This window comes from Myodes glareolus, chromosome 26 (genome assembly GCF_982192425.1).
Source record: "Myodes glareolus chromosome 26, mMyoGla1.1, whole genome shotgun sequence".
NCBI lineage: Eukaryota > Metazoa > Chordata > Mammalia > Rodentia > Cricetidae > Myodes > Myodes glareolus.
Window position 1 is genome coordinate 26029034 of NC_142051.1, and position 19114 is coordinate 26048147.

At 38.3% G+C, this 19114-nt stretch overlaps 1 protein-coding gene across 4 annotated transcripts in view; it reads left to right on the plus strand.

Moving 5' to 3' along the window:
• Positions 1-19114, plus strand: part of Tmtc2 (transmembrane O-mannosyltransferase targeting cadherins 2) — a 389511-nt gene that overhangs the window by 308720 nt on the left and 61677 nt on the right. For all 4 annotated transcript variants that reach the window (XM_085683199.2, XM_085683198.2, XM_085683197.2 and 1 more), the window contains one exon: positions 12446-12560. In XM_085683199.2, coding sequence (XP_085539325.2) covers positions 12446-12560 — 115 coding nt within the window. The remainder of the gene's footprint in view (positions 1-12445; positions 12561-19114) is intronic.

Here is a 19114-nt window from a genome sequence, read left to right on the forward strand (position 1 = left end):
TTTTTATGGGAAATCCACCCTCTCGTGCAATTATGTGCTTTTAATTTGCTTGTTAATGATATGAGTGATTTGGAATATATCATTCAGTTGTGACTGGGTAGGGAAGACATCTAACCATGCTATCGGTTCCTTCTAGTTTAGACCCTCTGGTTTCATGTCTGAAGGAGAGAGTTGTAGGGAAGATTTATTTTCCCTACAGTTTCATCTGAAAGTTTGAAAAATTGGGTACAAGGAGATAATAAAATTTTGGCCTCTGTTAACCTTCAGTCTCTGGATGAGAAAAAGAGACTCAGAATAGGAGCCTAGGATGAAAATCTAGAAAGTTGTTGTTGGCTCCTAGATGTTTTCCAGCATTAAAATTTTCTATCACTTTAATGATTTATCAAATACTGTTTTTAAATATTGGATCAATTTTTTACTTCTGATAAATGTGCAGGAAATGGGTTTCAAACTATATCAAGATATCGACTACAGTATAGCATTATATTCATGCATTATAGAAATGAATGTTTCCGTGCCTGTGATACCAATTACATAATCTTGGTAAAGTTTGATTTACGAATCTCAGCGTGATGTCTATTGCAGATCAAGAGATTCTCCATGGATCTGTTTATCTCCAATAGGAAGTGTTTTCCAGAAAACTCAAAGACAAGTGTTCTCTAATAAAAACTAAAATTGCTGTTATAGAAAAGCCACGTAGTAAGATAAAATATATTTTATATATTTTCTTTGGATGCATAGAAGCAAATGTGATGTGACTAAAATACGTTAGTATATATCTCAAAGTACCTACTAGGTATAAGTTAGTATATATCTAAAAGTACCTACTAGGTGTAAGTTAGTATATATCTAAAAGTACCTACTAGGTATAAGTTAGTATACATCTAAAAGTACCTACTAGGTATATGTTTTAGTCAATGTTCTGTGTCTGTGAAGCGACATTATTACCAAGGTAACGCTCATAAAAGAAAGCATTTAATTGGGGGCTTGCTTACAATTTCAGAGGGTTAGCCCACAGTCATGCTGTTGGACAGCAAAGAAGCATGTCGCTAGAGCAGTGTCTGAGAGAGCTTTATATAAGAGGCAGCAGGCAGAGAGAGCTCTCTCTACTTTTAAGCATATGAGTACTTTCTCATTTTTACCTCTTTTAAATACCTGTACTGATGCGCGCTCTCTCTGTTCTCTCTCTCTCTCTCTCTCTCTCTCTCTCTCTATATATATATATATATATATATATATACATACATACATACATACATACATACATATATGTATATATATATATATATATATATAAAATTTTTAAGACAGGGTTTCTTTGTGTAGTTCTGACTGTTCTGGAACTCACTCTATAGACCAGGCTGGCTACCTGCCTCTACCTCCCAAGTACTGGCAATAAAAGCATGTACCAGCACTGCCCAGATAACTTTTAAATCATTTATAAATGGAAAAGAAACCTTAAGATACATTCTCAAAAAAAAAGGTACTGAGGATAGCAATTCGACTAAATTACGGGATCTCATGGTGAATAATTCTGGCTCCACACGCTGAAAGAGAGCTTAATGTGGTGGCTCGTGAGGAAAAGCACGTCTTACACAAGCTTGGTCACTGGATTTTGTTTTCCAGATCTTGTGTTGCCTGTCACAGTGATAATGGACTGAGTCTCTGAAACTGAATGGGAGCCCCCTTAATTAAAGCTTTTCTTTCTAAGAGTTCCTGTGGTCATGGTGACTCCTCACAGCAATAGAAACCCTAACTAAGACACCAACTACAAATCAACGTAATCACAGCTGTTAAATGCCTAAACTTCTCTGTTTAACAGGAAGACAGGATAGCTGATGGCCAGCTTCAGAACGCCTAGGTCCAGTCTTCTCCTAGTTGGCAAACCTTGAATTTTCCTAGTACCTTTGTCGTCTCCACACTAGGGGCTACTCACTGGGCACTTATTTCATTACTGGTCTCTCATAGTTTGGATCTTCTTCATTCTCTGGAGCCAGAGTTAGTTATTGCCCTAGTCTGTTTTTTACTACCCCCAGATACACACAATGCCTTCTGTCTCAAGCATTTTCTCTGTTTAGTTTTCTCTATTGTGCACCCAAATTTCTATAATATAGCATGCTGATCTCATGTTCATTTTTTTGAGGTTTTAGCAAACAGTATCCTAATGGGCGTAGTTTTTCCTAGACTCCTATCCCTTGGGTTGACACCCTCCAATTAAGCTATTTCTCCTTAAGCTTAGCAGCGATGAAGTCATTGTCTTTTATGATTTGCGCCTTTTCTACAACCGTGCCCCAATATTTAACATCATGCATGATAAACACATTGCTGGAGAGTGGAAGAAATTCAAGCTTATCACTGTAGAACTGAAACCTTGGAATTAAGTAGCATAAGCCATCAATAATAAAGGCAATGGGGCTCCAGGCTTCCCTCTTTGTTAAGAAGTGAATGGAGAAAAAAGAAGCTATTCAGCATCTAAGTAATTTTTTTCAATGGTCATTCAAGTTGGTATATAAAAAGATAGCAGAAAAAGAATACTACAGTAACAAATATCTACAGTGATTTGAAAGAACTCAGCATATAAACTTTATGAGCTGAGGAGATGGCGCAGACAGCAAATTGCTTAAATTGAAAGCATGGGGACCCATGTTTGATACCCAGAAACCATATTTAAAATAAAATTTAATTAAAATTTAATACATGCATTCACGGGGGGTGGTTGTAGTGTTAGGCGGATCCCTGGGAGGTGATGGACAAGGCACACAGCCTTGTTTACTTTGTGAGCTCTGGGCCAGTGAGAAACCCTGTTTCCACTTTCAGCCAAACAAAACAAAAATTTATAGTCCTTGAGAAAAAATGTGAGTTTTTTTCTCTTTCTCTCCACATAAACACAAATAGAAACATAAGCATATATGCAGACACATACATACATTCAAAACATAGGCATCAAGAAAGAAAAAATAGAGGAAGGCATTTTAAATGAACTCTTTATTAAATAATTTTCATGATGATTTTCAAAAAAATCAATACATTTTGATTGTTATATATTAATCCAAAGTAGGATATTTACATAAATATTTTGGAGTACTTTTGCTGAGAAATTCCCATGTAGGATCTCATTTAATCCCTCAGCAGACAGATACACTATGGAGCTGGTTCTGTACTCTCAACAAACTGAGGAGTTGAAGTCCTTTAAGCCATTAGGAAATTATCCCAATTTCACTGCCAGCTAATACCATTGACATATCACAGTGCTACCTGTGCCAAATGTAATGTCATCACCTCCTACGCCAATATGGCAAACTCTCGTAAGAGCATGCTAATCGAGTCGAATGGCATTTAAAGATGACATCAGTTCCCAAAACCAAATTTTACTTTGTTTTTTCCAGAATAGGGATCGGGATGTCTATAGTGGGGACCAGAATGACAAGGTGCCTGATGGCGATACACGCACCCAGAAGGCTGCGATTATGAACAAAGAGAAAACTGTGGCGCTCTCCCTACTGTGTTATCATGGGCAGCAGGGAAAGGGGGCCGTGCCTTGCGGTTGTCACAGTCTGCAGAGAATCTGCACAGTGTGAGGGAGAACAAGGGAAGGACACCAAGACAAAAACAAGCAGGCTCGAGTCAGGTGCCCTGCGTGGATTTCTTCATAATATCCCTTTTACTTTTAAACTTTTAAATGTTCTCTCATAGCTGTGCTCCCTTTGTGAAGCACACATATAATGTAATAGTATACAAAAACACAACCAACTTTCTGTTTCCCGTGTATGATGTAGAAAAGATACCAGAAAAATGGCAGCAAACAGTTATACCTATTTATTCATAAGTATTTATTTGAGATGGAAGGTACACTACTTTCTAAAATTTAGGAATACAGAAAGATACTTGCATGAATTCTCATTTAAATGCTGCTTATGTGATGAATTCATCAGATATGTATTTAATCAGTATCATGTGTACTTTTTGTTTATCAAATACAATAGCTGTATAAATATTCACAGTACTTTTTTTTTTGAGTGTGATGCTTAGATGTTTATCAACCTGACATAAGGTAGAGTTGTTTGAGAAAAGAAACCTAGGGTTAAGATAACACCCCATTGGAATGATCTGGAAGTAGGCTTGAGGGGCATTTTCTTGATCAACGATTGATGTGGATGTGGCAGTGAAGTAATTTCCACCATGGTGAGTGGCTTCAGTTCCTCATTCTGTTAAGTAGGCAGAACCAGCTCCATGCTGTATATGACTTTTGGGGGATTCAGTGAGATCCTACATAGGAATATTTCAGGACAAACTACTCCAAAAATATACATAATTACTGTATCACACATCATGGGTGATACTGTCCCTGGAATGGGGCCCTGGGATGTATAACGAAGCAGGCTGAGCAAGCCATGGAAAAACGAGCCATTCAGCAGCAATTTCTTCTTGAACAAAATAGCAAACAGGAAGCCAGGTGGTGGTGGTGCATGCCTTTAATCCCAGCACTCGGGAGGCAGAGGCAGGTGGATCTCTGTGAGTTGGAGGCCAGCCTGGTCTACAAGAGCTAGTTCCAGAACAGGCTCAAAGGAAAGAAAGAAAGAGAGAGAGAAAGAGAGAAAGAAGGAAGGAAGGAAGGAAGGAAGGAAGGAAGGAAGGAAGGAGGGAGGGAGGGAGGGAGGGAGAGAGAGAAAGAGAGAGAGAGAGAGAGAGAGAGAGAGAGAGAGAGAAAGGGAAAGGAAAGGAAGAAAGAAAGGAAGGAAGAAAGAGAAAACTAGACTACCAAGGCATTCACAACATATACCACCTCACATGTTCTAATAACACAAGAAAATTACTGTGTTTCGAGTCTTGACTATAGGCATTTGTGTCTCTGCTGGAGATTCCAGACCTGTCCACAGTAGCACATACAGGAGCAATCAACCTTACCCAACACATGAATCAGTGAGGAAGTCTAGACCGCACTTCAGTTAGCTTTGTGTTTCCTTTTCTTCATATTTACTTCCATTTCCCCCCTTGTGGGGTGATGCATTGTGATTTTGTATAATTTAAAGGCTTTATCGGGCCAAGGTTTGCTAAGGGGTGGAATTAAGCACTATGCATGCAAATCCTTTTGAAAGTGACCTCCTATGGGATTTAAGCAACTAGTAAAGCAAGATAAGCATTGGACGGGGAAGCAAGAAGAGCAATGGATTTAGGACAGTAAACAGAGAAGAATTTTGGTGTGAGATTGAGTAGCAGCTTAAGGAGGATCTTCATGAACTGGGTCCAGCCTACCCTGAACTCTTGTCTAGTTTTTGCTGTGAGTTTTCATTGTTTTGGTTTTATCAAGATGTAGTTTTTCTGTGTATCCCTGGCTGTCCTGGAATTCATTTTGTAGAACAGAGTGGTTTTGAACTCAGAGGTTCATCTGCTTCTTCCTCCTGAGTGGGATTAAAGGCTTGTGCCACTACACCTGATTCTGTTCTAGTTTTTACTGGCTGATTGTAAAGATTTACTTATTATCTCATAAAATTAGTAGTGTGTAACCTCCTAAATAGGTCCTAACAATGGATACTTACTCCTATAGTGTAAAAAGTAGGATTTTTCTGGACAAGTGAGCTGTATAGTCACTTCCTTGGCGGCTAAAGAAGGTGCCTTTGGATCCTTTTGTCCTCCTGAATTCTTTCTCTCTGGCTCCCTTGTGTAATGTGCAACATTTTTTTTAGCAAAATGAGGTTTCCCACCAAGGTATTCATTGATTAGCTAAGCCCCTGCCCAGTGTTGGCCTTTTCTTTATCTTCTGAAGATAAAATATGGCAGATTGTCGAAAAAGTTCTTCATGGACCTCTATTTTTTGTTCCTATTTCAATTTTCTTATTTTTTTTTGTCTCACTCAATCCCTATCGAATCTATTAATCATTTAAACAGGATGGGGCTCTCACCGTCCCTTTTGTCTCCCTTGTCATTTCCCGTCCTTCTCAATTCCACTCATCTCCTATGCCACTCTGATCGCCATTTCCCACCAGACGGCCGTAACGACGTGACTAGCTTTTGGACATGCCATAACCCTTTTGGAAAGCATCATGGGAGACATTAATCTGGCTATGTAGTTCACCTTCCTGACCTCTTTTCCAATGGAGCCCAGGACCCTGGCCGGCCGATTCTCTAATCGCTTTTGCACTGGACACTTGCCTTGTTACATGTCCAATTAAGGATGGATTCCTGGCCTCGTGTTCACCGAGGGACAAATCCAGGGCCTCTCAACCTCATGATACGATGTCCAGATTGTTCTCCTGGGCATCTTTTCCTTGTTACCTGGCCTCCATGGTCTCCTTGCCAGCGACTATGGCTCATTCATCACATCACTTCTGTAACCAGAGCTTTTGTTAAACGTGGGCTGCCAGGAACATAAAAAAAAAGCAAAGCAAACAGCTAGCAGAGAGAAGGCTAGAACAGTTGGTTTTAAAGAGACACAACATTAAACGGAAGGGTAACTGGTAGCTCACAAAGATATGCAGCAAGGTTTGACGAGAGAAAAGTCTCCATATTTTCGATGCGTCCAGTTAACAGGCACTATGAGCATCATACGCAACCGCTTCTCCTTCGGACAGCTAATCTAAAGGCTGACCACTGCATCAGCATCAACTCTCACAGGAGAACTGCCTTTCTTTCCTTTAGGATGGAACCACCCCCATGGGAGACTTACTTGCCTCAGTTCCCTTTGCCCGCTCAGCTTCCTGCCACTAGATGTCAGCAAATTCAGTGAACCTGAATAGTTCCACCTGTTCTCCCGGTTTCCCCATCCTCTGAATTCATTAGAAAAAGTCCTGAGGTGCACATGGTGCCACTCAGGAGCGATGGTCCTGTTTTGTCCCCCTGTGGATACTGCTGGCGACCCTGTCTTCTCTTGGTGAATTCAGTCAATGGTATTATTACCTCTGCCCTTTGCTCTTTGTCAAAGATAATGAATTTAACCTAACAGCTTTGCACCCATCCCATCCTATGTGTGTGTTGAACTGTCTGTACTTTCTCCTCCCTACTCTAGTAAATGAGAATTGTTTCAAAATCTAAGATTTCATTTGCTTTTGAGCAGCCTCTCCAAGTATAGCTATGTATCTTATATGCAGCAAGGATAATGTAGATGCCTTGAATAAACTTACAGGAGATACTATTTTGTGGTTTTGGATTTATTTTCTTTCTGTTCCCAGATTATCAATTTTTTTCCTATAATACAGCATTAAATGTGAAATATAATTGCCTAGTTTAAACTGTTTTGGCTCTAAGATGTCTTTCAAGTGATAATCAAGCTTGTACTATTTTGTTATGTTCTAGAGGAAATTCAGAGGTCACAAACCATTACACCCCATCCAATTACCTCACTTCAAGACATAATGTCATGGTCCCATCACTATTGTTATTGTGATATGCCCAGGGTTTGTTGCCGTTTACCGTAGCTATCTCTTCAGAACTATTACTGAAGACAAAGCAGTAGGTACAAAGGCCTGCCATTCGTTCATTTGGTCCTGTCATTGAACATGTGTTTGTTTCAATACTCTTCTTTTAGGAGTTAAGAACAGCTTAACTCCTGTATACCTCGTGTGTATATCCAGGGTATACACACAAGGGAATAAAATTCTGGTGGAGGAAATGACATAGAAAATATTTTGGAGCAGCAACCATTAGCCTCCTGGGGTGTTACATGAACAGGAAGGCAAGAGAGAGTAAAAATGATATTAACTTGTGTAGACCAACTTCAGAATTTCCTTACCAGCCATGAAATGATACAATTGAGCCTCCATTTAATCAATACTGCTCTGAATACTGCTCTTTAGAGTAATGGGGACCACTTAAGAGGTTAGGAAAGTAATTCAGAATGAAATCATGCTTTGATACATGGTGGTATCAGTAAGCATTAGATGATTCTGAGTCTATTCCAAGGATCGTATGCCTTTTTCAATGAACAACTATTTTGCTGTAAATGCTGTGATTTAGTTTAGTAAATAAAAATCCTTGCAAGCTATATTGTCTTCATCATCATTATACCTTGTACATATTTTTGTGGGTCTTTAGTTGAGTTGAAATGATCTTAAGAATGAAATTTTTTTGTGGTGTTTTAGCAAGCCGTGCCAGTTCCAATTAATTTAGGGAGTCTGTATGTGAAAGTTATACAAAGCAGCATTGATCCTGATGCTTTCAATTTTACCGATTTCTACTTCACAGGCGGAGCTTTTTAAATCCAGGAATTAATGAAGGATTGATCTTCATAAGCTTGTCATATTAAAAATCTGGTCAAATCCACCAAGTAGTTTAAATGGTTCAGCATGTGAGAAAAATGTTCAAAGAGGAAATTGTTCAGTTCCTCCACTGAGAGCTCTGAGACTTGGGCAGTCGCTTGCTTTCATCTGATATTAGCCAGTGTGGTAACTTACACTCTCTGTCTCGGGATCTCTTGAGAATGCATCCACTGTTTAATCATCTTCTGTTTTCCCCATGCACAATGACTTTTTCCTTGTAATTTCTCAAGTTGGGTTTTCATTTCCTTTTCTGTCCCCTTTTCCTTTGATTTGAGACAGTGATATAAAAGGAAGATAATTCACCTCAGTAAGACAACTTACAAACCAAAGAAGTTAAAATGTGGTAGGCACGAAATGATATCCTGGAGTCTGTTCTTGCATTTGTTATCATTGAGAGTAAATGTCCCGTTATTGACTATTTTGTTCACACATGTGTATCCATCTATCTGTGTCTGTATGTGAGAGCTGGCTATTGTGTCCCACAATATAGGGATTATTGCTACATGTAGGTTATTTTCAGCATAGCTCAGGCTATCTGCAAGCTAGCCCTCTATTTAGTTGGAATCAATAATACGATGGAAAATGTTTTGTTTTACCATAACACAGGGATTCTCAAAGGATGGGCATGGCCTCGCAGCATCAGCATCAATTCCAGTCCTGTTAGCCATGCAGATTCCAAAGTCTTTCTCAGATTCCTACATGTGAAACAGTCAGGATAGGATGGTGATGCACTAAGCTAGAAATCAGTGGCAATATAAACTTCCCAACCTTTCTAGAATTTGCCACAGTAGATAGATTTATTGACATGACCGCCTTCCCCATTTTGTTGCCCTTCTTTGGCAGGCTGGTTCTATCACAGAGTGAGTGTTCTCTCAGTCTGAGCTCTAGTAACCACACTGGTGGACTCAAGAACTTCTTCAGGGAAAAGCAACTTTGTCTCTCCTGCTGCTACCATCAATCCTCTGGCAGTGACTCGGGGCACTGTTTTGTTAATCCTTCACTTCCCAGTTGTGACGAAGATGACAGGGTTGGGATACCCTCTCCCCTCGGAACTGAAGCAGCCATATGGGGACAATTCTGACGCTCACCCTTGTCCCAGTGTAATTAATATCAGTCTTTTATACTCTTTGAAATGCCTTGGTTTTGATGGGAAGTTAGATTATAGTGAATGTAAATCAGAAGAAATTCTGGCAACAATTGGAAACTTCTCGGAGAAGGCTTCAATGAGAAAAGCACATTTAGGACACAAAAAACAATGGAATAATGGAGGTACAGGGAGTAATCAAAAGAGAACTAGAGGTTGATGTGCAGTAGCCTTAGCAGTCAAGAAAACTTGGAAGTGGATGTTCCCGGGGGAATAAATGACTGATCTGAAGCACAGATCACCATATGCGCAGCTGAAGCAGTTTGGAGGGTTCAGTCCTTAGGTTGGTAGTAGATATAATGGTTAAAACTCACAGTGGGAGTAGTGATGGGTGGTAAAGCATCCAGAAGTGATACTAAAGAATTTTACTTTGGTGCATGCCTAAGCAACATGTCATTTGAGATTGTTTGGATAATTATTCGAAAGAAAGATGCTTTGACTTTATTTCCTTTTTGTGGTGGTTCTGTGTTTGAAAGGTTTACCATGCGATTTCCCGTCAATTCTAGGCAGTATCCCAAAGAAGTGATCTTTGTGTCACGTATCAGACTAATTTTGTTCAGTTTTGTCTCAGGTATTCAAATTAAGTTGAAAATACCAATTATTTACATTTAATAATTTATACTTTAATCTTATTAGAATGCTAGTGGTGGACTTTGGGAATTTGTGGCCTGTGGAGGCAGAATTATAAAAATACATAGCTAATATGTTATTATACTATTTTTGAATAGTAATACAAATATATTTTAGCATAAAATGTTCAAATGAGAATTTTAACCATAGTTTTCTATATGGCTAAGATTATGCATTTTTGTTAGTTTATGGACTTTGTAGACAGTTTGAAAAATACAAATTGTATGACAAAAATAATTTGAAGATGAATATTGTTGCATAACAATAAAGATGCATATCTGAGTTCACATAATAATATGTTGTATAGATATTTTGTTGTAGGTTAACAATATGTGTGTCCAAGATGAAGCCTGAAAGGCTTTGTCTACGGCATGGTGCATAAACTGAGCCTTATGTGTTACTGAATTTCACTGTTTATTATATTTGACTGCAAACCTTTCTATGTCTCTCTTTCCTTTCTATTTTCCAGTGGGGTTAATGTAATTCCTCTTATTCCCTTTCCAACTGTAAAACAAAAGCCTTTCTCATTCAGTGAATTGTTGTGGTTTCCTAACTCTTAATACATACAGGCTATGCTTCAGGGTTGATTGTCTGGAAAAAACCAAAACTGATCAATTCTCCACCTTGCACTTTGTTTAAAGTGTACATTAATAATTAATATGCACATAATTCATTTATTTAATTGAATATTATATTGAGGGTAGATAACAATATGTTTTTCTTTTATGCCCTGGCAATGCTGAAGCATGCATAGGCAGCCCTTTTATGGTGGTTCTGTTGAACTTGTTCATATTGGATTTCATGGTCTAAGTTGATGAGAATTGACCAGGTCTCTTCCTCAAGAGGTCACCAGATCTCATTACAGATGGTTGTGACTTACCATGTGGTTGCTGGGAATTGAAATCAGGACCTTCAGAAAAGCAAGCAGTTCTCTTAACCACTGAACCGTCAGATTCTCATACCCATAGTTAACTGAAAGAAATTTGGCCTGGTTCTTTCATAAAACCATACATGAGGAGATATTGTTCATCGTCTGAAGATTATTTCATTGTTTCATGTTTATAAACTATATTCTTTGAATCCCCTGTCTTTTTCTTTCCATATACTTAGTATTTGCAGGAAACTTATGAGTACTGTGTTTTCTATGTATAATTCTTAGAACTCTCTCTGTAATGATCTTGAAACACTGTCTTGCCATGTAACCTCAAATTAATGATCCTCCCGCCTCAGCCTCCCAAGTGCTGAGAAATGCAAGCATCCAACCACCACAACAAACAACTAGATTCATCATTGCACAAAATTGATTTTGTTTTTTGTCATTGTCCTTTCAACTTTCTTCAACCAAGCAGTGGCTATTAATAATTATAATTTCTTAAATCTTGGTTCTCATTTTTTTTTTGTTTCAGGGCAGGTATTTTAGGTTAAAGGCAGTGGTAACTATTGAATACTTGACAGCAGGCTTTTCCAACAGCTACCCAAGCATTGGTCCTATTAAGCATTTTTTCTGGGTTTTTCTTTTTAAATTGGAATTTCTTGACTTTCTAATCATTTCTATCATTAGTTCTTGATTTCAAAATTTTGATCCCCAAGTAAAACAAATAGTTCTCAACAAGAGATAATAACTAGAACATCAACTCATAAGCCTGCAGGTGCACGGGTGGCTTCAACCCAGCTCCACCCCCTTCTGATTTGATTTTAACTTTACTCTCTAGGAAATCACACTTAAATTAGTATTTCAGTTAATAAATCCCCATCTTTCAAGAAATCCCTTTTGTCTCTCTTCACATATCTATAGACTTAAATGTCAACCTATTTTTACGTGTTATTTTTGCTGGTATAGGGAGTTTGTAGGCTATCATATCACTCTGAAGTTGCAGTTTTAGAGAATTGGATGGCATTAGCTGAAGCAATCTTATTCTTGCAAAGCTGATATACAATAGTCTCAAAAATTCAAGCTTGTTAGTACTTATTCCACATCTATTGCAGAGCGTAATTCAGAGTGAGTTACTGCCAAATCTACCTTTCTATGTCTTTTCGATAATTTCAGCAAAAAAGAAAAAACTGATTGCCTGAGAACGGATACACCTGTTTGCTTGAATAAATCAGGAATGAGTGTTATTCAAAGTCCTACCAGTTAAAATAGATGCAACTTGCACTTACTGTATTTCCTTAAGTCTTCGGTTTTTTTTTTCCTGCTTGAGTAGATTATAGAAGATTCCTCTTTAAGAAAAATACTTTGTGCACACAGAAATCTAGAGTGTTTATTATATCCTGTAATTATGGGAAAGGCATATAAAATATGACTAAAGAAAGAGCAGGACATTAAATATTGGCTGCAGATCAGTATTTCCACCACTTATTTATTATTGTAAGCTGTTACCCCCATTTCTAACAGAGCTTGCTTTACTTTCCTTGGCAGGTCAGTTTCTTCTGGAAGAATCTCGCCTCACAGAAGCCGCTGAGATGGCAAAGAAAGCAGCCGAACTTGACAGCACCGAGTTCGACGTCGTCTTCAACGCTGCCCACATGCTCAGGTCAGTCCTTGTTTCTGTATCATACGCAAATGATGCTCCCGCTTGAAGAACGCAATTCATTATATTAATTTCCCCGCCGTACCACCATAGGCTGCACTTTTAGAATGAATCACACTGCCTAGCAAGCTAAAAATTAATAAGAGCTACTTCATTCATTATAATCTATGTGTCCATTGAGCAGGGAAGATGAGCTCTCAGGGCCCAGAAAATTATCCAGATATTTCTATCCACCTTTCCTCTTCCCTTCAAAGAGTACTGCAAAAGGAGAACTGTAATTTTAATAACTGTCTACTTGAATGTCCACAAATACAAACATCACATCAATTAATAAAATATGTTTCTATGTTTCTGTTATTATAATAAGCATTACTGAATGTGACATGGGGATATCTTTCAATGGATTTGACCTTGCAAACTATTACCAAATACAAATGTACTTAAGATACATAAAATACTCAGAATGGCTCTGTAATCAGCACTATTGATGTCTTGAAGAGATACATTGTTAAACCATTAAGGCTTGCATCTTCTCAGACTGACTACAAGTGAGACTTTAGCAGTCTAAATATATCACGCTCAACAGGTAGCAATTTCTGGAAATATTTTATGTAGCTTTCTCTTTTTCAACTCAACGAAATGCAAGTATTTGTTGTCTATCAGTTGAGATTCTCTAGAAGAACAGACGTGTACACACACACACACACACACACACACACACACACATACATACACACACACACACAGTAGATATTAGTTGGCTTCTAGGCTGCTGTCCAGTAGGTCTAATAATGACTGTCTACCATAGGAAAAATTCAAGAATCCAGTAGTTGTTCAGTCCACAAGTTTGAGTATCTCAGCTTGTCTTCAGTGTACAAAATAATCCCAAAGAAGTAGGTACTAATTCCAGTGAAGGAATGGGCTTGCGTGCCAGAGCAAGCAGGCAAAGAGAATGTGCTTCCTTCTTCCATGTCCTTTCTATTGGCTGCTAGCAGAAGGTGTCGTCCAGATTAATGGTGGATTTTCCCACCTCTGAAGACCTGGATTAAAAGTTGCCCCTTGAATACACTTTTGACAAAATACGTCATAATTCATCAATAGTTTGCCTAATGTCATTTGGTATATGAACTAGCCTAAGAAATTCTAAGCTGGTTTTGAAATCAAACCATTCCTCGGTAGCATTGTGTTTGGTAAGCACTGTGCTTCCTAGCCAGGAGTAACACTTGATGACCCTGTCTGCCTTTGGGCTCAGCAAATCTTACTATGCACGGCCTGTGCCACCATCGCTCAGAGAAGGAAGAGCAGAGAATCTGAGCCTCAGTGTCCTCCCGTTGTCCTGAGCCTGGAATTCCATTTTCTTGAGACTGCATCTTATTGGTGAAACCTGAGTCCTATGCTAAAAAGAAAGTTAGAAGATGAAAGAAGTCTGAGTCTCCTGCTTCTTGCTTGGGACCATAGAATCCCCATTGTGACTAATTAGTGACTCTGTTTACAGCCGGCGATCCTAAGTGTGCAGTCTCGCGGTAATGAACATCGACAATACATGGCGACACTTTTAGGACTTCAAATAAGACCTAAAAAATAATAGATGCTTCCAGATGAAACCTTTTCTTTTCTGTTGTTTTTAAAGCAGATTGATTATCATCAAAGGGAAATATCAAAGGCACCGACCATGTTTGAACTCAGTGAAATCAGGTCTACATAGTTTTGTGAGAGGAAACAATTGAATCAAACATTCTATTGAAAACATTTTGTAGGAAGGGATGTATTCAGTTCTCTGCACCCCTCTCCCCCGCCACCGCCACCCCAGAACTGGAAGTTGGAACGAGAGTATGAATTTATTTGGTATCTGAGAAGAAGTTAAAAGGCAAGAAAAACACATTTCACCTGGCTCCTAGGCTTTGGTAGGAGAGATTTGTTGTCCTTTCTCTTAGTGAACTTACTTGACAAGGGCTAAAGGCGGTGTTGATTCCAGTATCTCCTGCCTCCTTGGCACTGTGTTCTGTATGCATACCAGACACTCGGACACTCTCCTGTTTCTCCCTGCACATCTGCAGAGGGTACAGTGATATTCTTATTTTATAGCTGCAGCCCTAAGGGTCCCATCCTGGTTTCTCAGAGTTGGCAAAGATGAAATCTGAATGCAGTGTAGTCTGGCTTCATATACACCTCTTTTCTTTATCACGGGTGCCCTTCATCTTTATAGCTATGTGACTACCCAGAAGTTATGATTCTTACTAAAGGAGGAAGGCTTATAGAAGGTGGCAGATTGTCACATATATAAATCCTAAATGACAATGCCTCTATGGGGGTGTTAAAATGCATTGTTTTATGGTAAATCTTGGAAAGTGTGTTTATGAGTTCACTGTGGAGATTACTCCAACTTTGTATCACTGGAATATTAAACTTCTAAAAATGTGACCATGGACCATGTCTGTCTTTAGTCACATGACTTAGGGAAATATGCGGTTATTTTTTTTTTCTTTTCTCAGGTATAAGGGTACAAGCTTCCAATGCAGTGAGAAATGTGCAACTGTCATACCACCTGATTCCCATTGCTTTTCTAATTTACAGAATAGAATGAATATATGAGCAGAAACATTCTACTGCATTTTTTCTGGTCAAACAGCACAGTATTAAAGATTATATCCTATACCAACATAGAATTTTGAGGTAATAACTTCTTTATTAGTTCTACTGGAGGTGACACAAAATTTAAATTCTTATGTGAAAGCAAAACAATTTCAAGGTCTCTCTCTCTCTCTCTGTGGTGTGTGTGTGTGTGTGTGTGTGTGTGTGTGTAAAGTTAGCCTTCAATATTCCTTGATTTGACATCCGTAAACTCTAATATCTACAGGCAAAATTTGAATGTGGTGGTGTGTTTTGTATGTATTCTGGTTTGTTGAGAGAAGAATGACCAATGAATGCATCCTAGCACCTTCTGATTGCATTTGTGATGCTTTGAATGTTATAACCGATGTCAGATTCATTTAAAGTATATGGAAGACCTGCATAGACAGTTCTTTAGGTAGTAACGTGTAGGAAGAGAATAAACATGTAGAGGTTTTATTTGGTATCTGAGGGAAAACAATTTAATCATTCCTTCGAGGATGTCTAGGTTGTGCGGTTGCTCCATTAATTTTTTTTTTTAATGGAACAAGACCATTGAAAGGTTCACGGCATTTTTAAGTTATAGAGTCAGCAATGTTTTGAGGTCGCTCCTCTTGCATGCAGGTTGGCCTTCAGTTCTCTAAGTATCAGACTCTGACTTTGAGTGCCCGATTTTCTTGCATGTAGCTCCCTGTCCTGGAAGCAGGCCTGTGCCACCCAGCCATTTTTTTAAAAAGTAGAATCATGTTTATTTCATATTATTATTTGTAAGGTCTTTAAACATTTGGCAGATGAAGTTGATGGTGGTGGGTACCTTTCAACTCAATGCTTCTTTGGTATTAGTGAGGGAAGAAGTCACCCAGAGTCCTTGAGAAAATACATGTTCTGATCTAGTGGGTTTGACTAGTCCCTGAGTTTTTACAGTTTTAACAAGGTCCACGTGATGCTTACAACATTGATTCATCCATCACTACTATGGGCGATTTGCCCTCCTCCTCATCTCCTCACTCTTTCTCCCACTAACTTCTCCCCTGCCTGAAATCCATCCAGAACATAGGTGATAATTCACCGTGTATGAACATAATGGTTCACTATCAACCAATCCCTCCCCTGTAAATTTTCAATATAAAACATCATTTAGTCCTCCTATGTCCAGGCTTGAGTCTGTCTTTAGCAGTCCCTGAAGGGTCTGAGACCATGGAGAAAATGGACTCAAAAGTTTATGGGACATGATAAAATGTGGGACCCATGGGGACTATTTCTAAAATTACATCCTGAGCACTATGGTAGGGTGGCTCAGCAGGCAAAGGCTCTTGATGCCAAAGATGAGGAGCTAAGTCCATTCCATGGGACCTGCACAACAGGAAAGAATTGGCTCCCTCAGGTTGACCTTCAATGTGTACATGTATGTGTGTCGCACATACACACACACTAAATTAAGTAAATGCAAAATAATTAAATTATGTCATTTTTAAAAGCACATATAGTCTCTTTACTTGATACGTTTCCTCTTCTCTGCTCTCTTTTTTTTAAATACAGACAAAGATTTATAGGTATTATAACTTTTTGATGCTTTGACAGAGTTCTTCTCTAAGGAGTTTATAAGCGATTTATTTCGGATTTTATGTCCCATTGTTTTACATGAGTGAGATTCTGGTTTTGCTATTTGAAGATGTTCCATACGTGTGTGTGTGTGTGTGTGTGTGTGTGTGTGTGTGTGTGTGTGTGTGTGGTGTGTGTGTGTCTTCTGTTTCAGGTTTATTTCCTTTCCTTCTATATCGCTTATAGATGATTGGAATTAGAGTGTAGTTCTTGCTTGAGTGGCTTACAGGCAAGCATCTGGTCATGATAGACAAGAATCTGCAAAGCCAAGCTATTATCTCCATATACATTTATGTTACATGAGCAAACATGTCTTTAGTTTAAAAAAAATTCTCAGGTGACCCTTTGTAATATATTTAATATGAAACAGTGGGAACTAAGCATATTAAGTGATTTTTTTTTAATTCACAACTATATAATTGTGATTACCTTATCTTTTTTACATATCATATTATGACTAATGGTCTTAAACCTGTTTCAGAAATATATTTTTCTATTACAAAGTAACATCAGAGATAGAAATTAATTATATATAATATGTATGTATTTTTACTGATGTTTTATAGTCTTATATATAAAATGGAATTCTGCAGTATGCAAATTATGAACTTCATGACCTTTGTACTGTCTATTATTACTCTGCAGCTAGAGTCTCACTGATGACAGAAAGATTACTCCAAAGTCAAAAAGAAATCACCTTAGGTGATCATTTATTGAAAATTCAATTACTCAATAGTCTAGTTAAGACGGAACACCTAAATTTTCTCCTAGTCCTTTAACATTTTTGGCCCTCTGGGTGAGAGATTTTGTGGAGGGTAGGGGTTGCTCAATATTTATGATGACTAGAAATTGTTACTGAGTAGGGGGCCTCCGTCTGAGTTTCCCCTTCATTGTGTCTGCTGTTAGTTTAGTTATTCCTTTACTGTCTAGTCACGTGTTTTAACACGCTGCTGATTTGAAGACTGAGGGAGATGCCCATCTGGATGAGTGATTTTCTGGCTTCTCATCCCCATCAGCATTGGCGATGTAGAGTGTGCTGTAGCCAGAATGAAAGCCTGTCTGCATCCGGCCTGGGAGACTTTACTATTTGAGTGTTGTACTTGTGGAAAACCTTGTGAGATTTTATGGTTATCATATCTAACTATGATCCCCTAAAAAGAAAGATCAGAAATGAAGAAAAGTATCCAGTACTATTTTTTGTTTTCCCTTATGTTTATGTTAGTGTTAATAATAGCAATTACCTCATGGCATTATACATATTAGATAAAATTTTAAATTACTGGATAGAAGTTGTATACTTTTGTCATATTAAAGACATAATGAGTGAAATGACCTTAAGCATGTAGGGAAAAATATGTATTTTCAGCTACTTTAAATGGGTGTGTATCAACAGTCCAGAGATTCAAGTCTTGCACCCCATCCCTATCAATTTTACCCTGGAGGTGCCTGACAATATTTAAGAAATTCCCCAAATCACAGAGCAACGTCCTACTCGTTTCTTCACCCTTAAATACTGGTTAATGATTTAGTCATTTTTGCAATTAGTACTTGATAACTATTCCAAGGAGTTCTCTTTCAGAGGGAAGTATAAAATATAACCTATACACTAAAATGGGCTTTGAGAACTTCCTCATGAGTTTTCTCTCTGGTCAAGGAAATAAATCAGGAATATAAATGACCATTCTGTGCCTAGAACTGAAATATTCTTCCCCTGGTTTTCCATGTGGTGCCATATACTTTCTGATCAGTAATAAAAAAAAAGACTTTTTAATAATCAAAGCAAAGTTCTATGGTGGAAATTAACTTTGTATGTATATGATATATAATAAATCCTGTTTTTTCATTTCCTCTACAATGTTAGCAGTTATAATTCTAGCTTAAATTAGCTCTTCTTAGTATTTATTTTGAGCATCGCCCCACTGAATTAGTCACTTTTTTATTGCTGTGCTAGAATGCCCAGCAAAAAGTAGCTCGAAGGAGGCAGTTTCCTTGGCTTGCAGTTTGAAGAGTTACCAACTATCACGGCTGGAAAGGCATAGACCAGCAGGAGTTTGCGGTGCTGGGCACACACACTGTCTCTGTGATGTGGAAGCAGAGAACTGACAGGAAGTTCTTCAGTCGTAGTTATGTCCGAGGCTCTCCCCAGGACATACCACCTCCTGAAAGGCTCCTCCTCCCAGAGGTTCCTCAACCTTCTGTTCCACTGGAGGAAACCAAGTAGTCACACATTAGCCTACGGGGAAACATTTCACATTTACACAAAGCTAACAGTTGAAAAATCTAATTACTTAAAAAAAAAAAAACTTCTGAATTGTTTTTAAAATTAGTTGCTTGATATCTTAGAA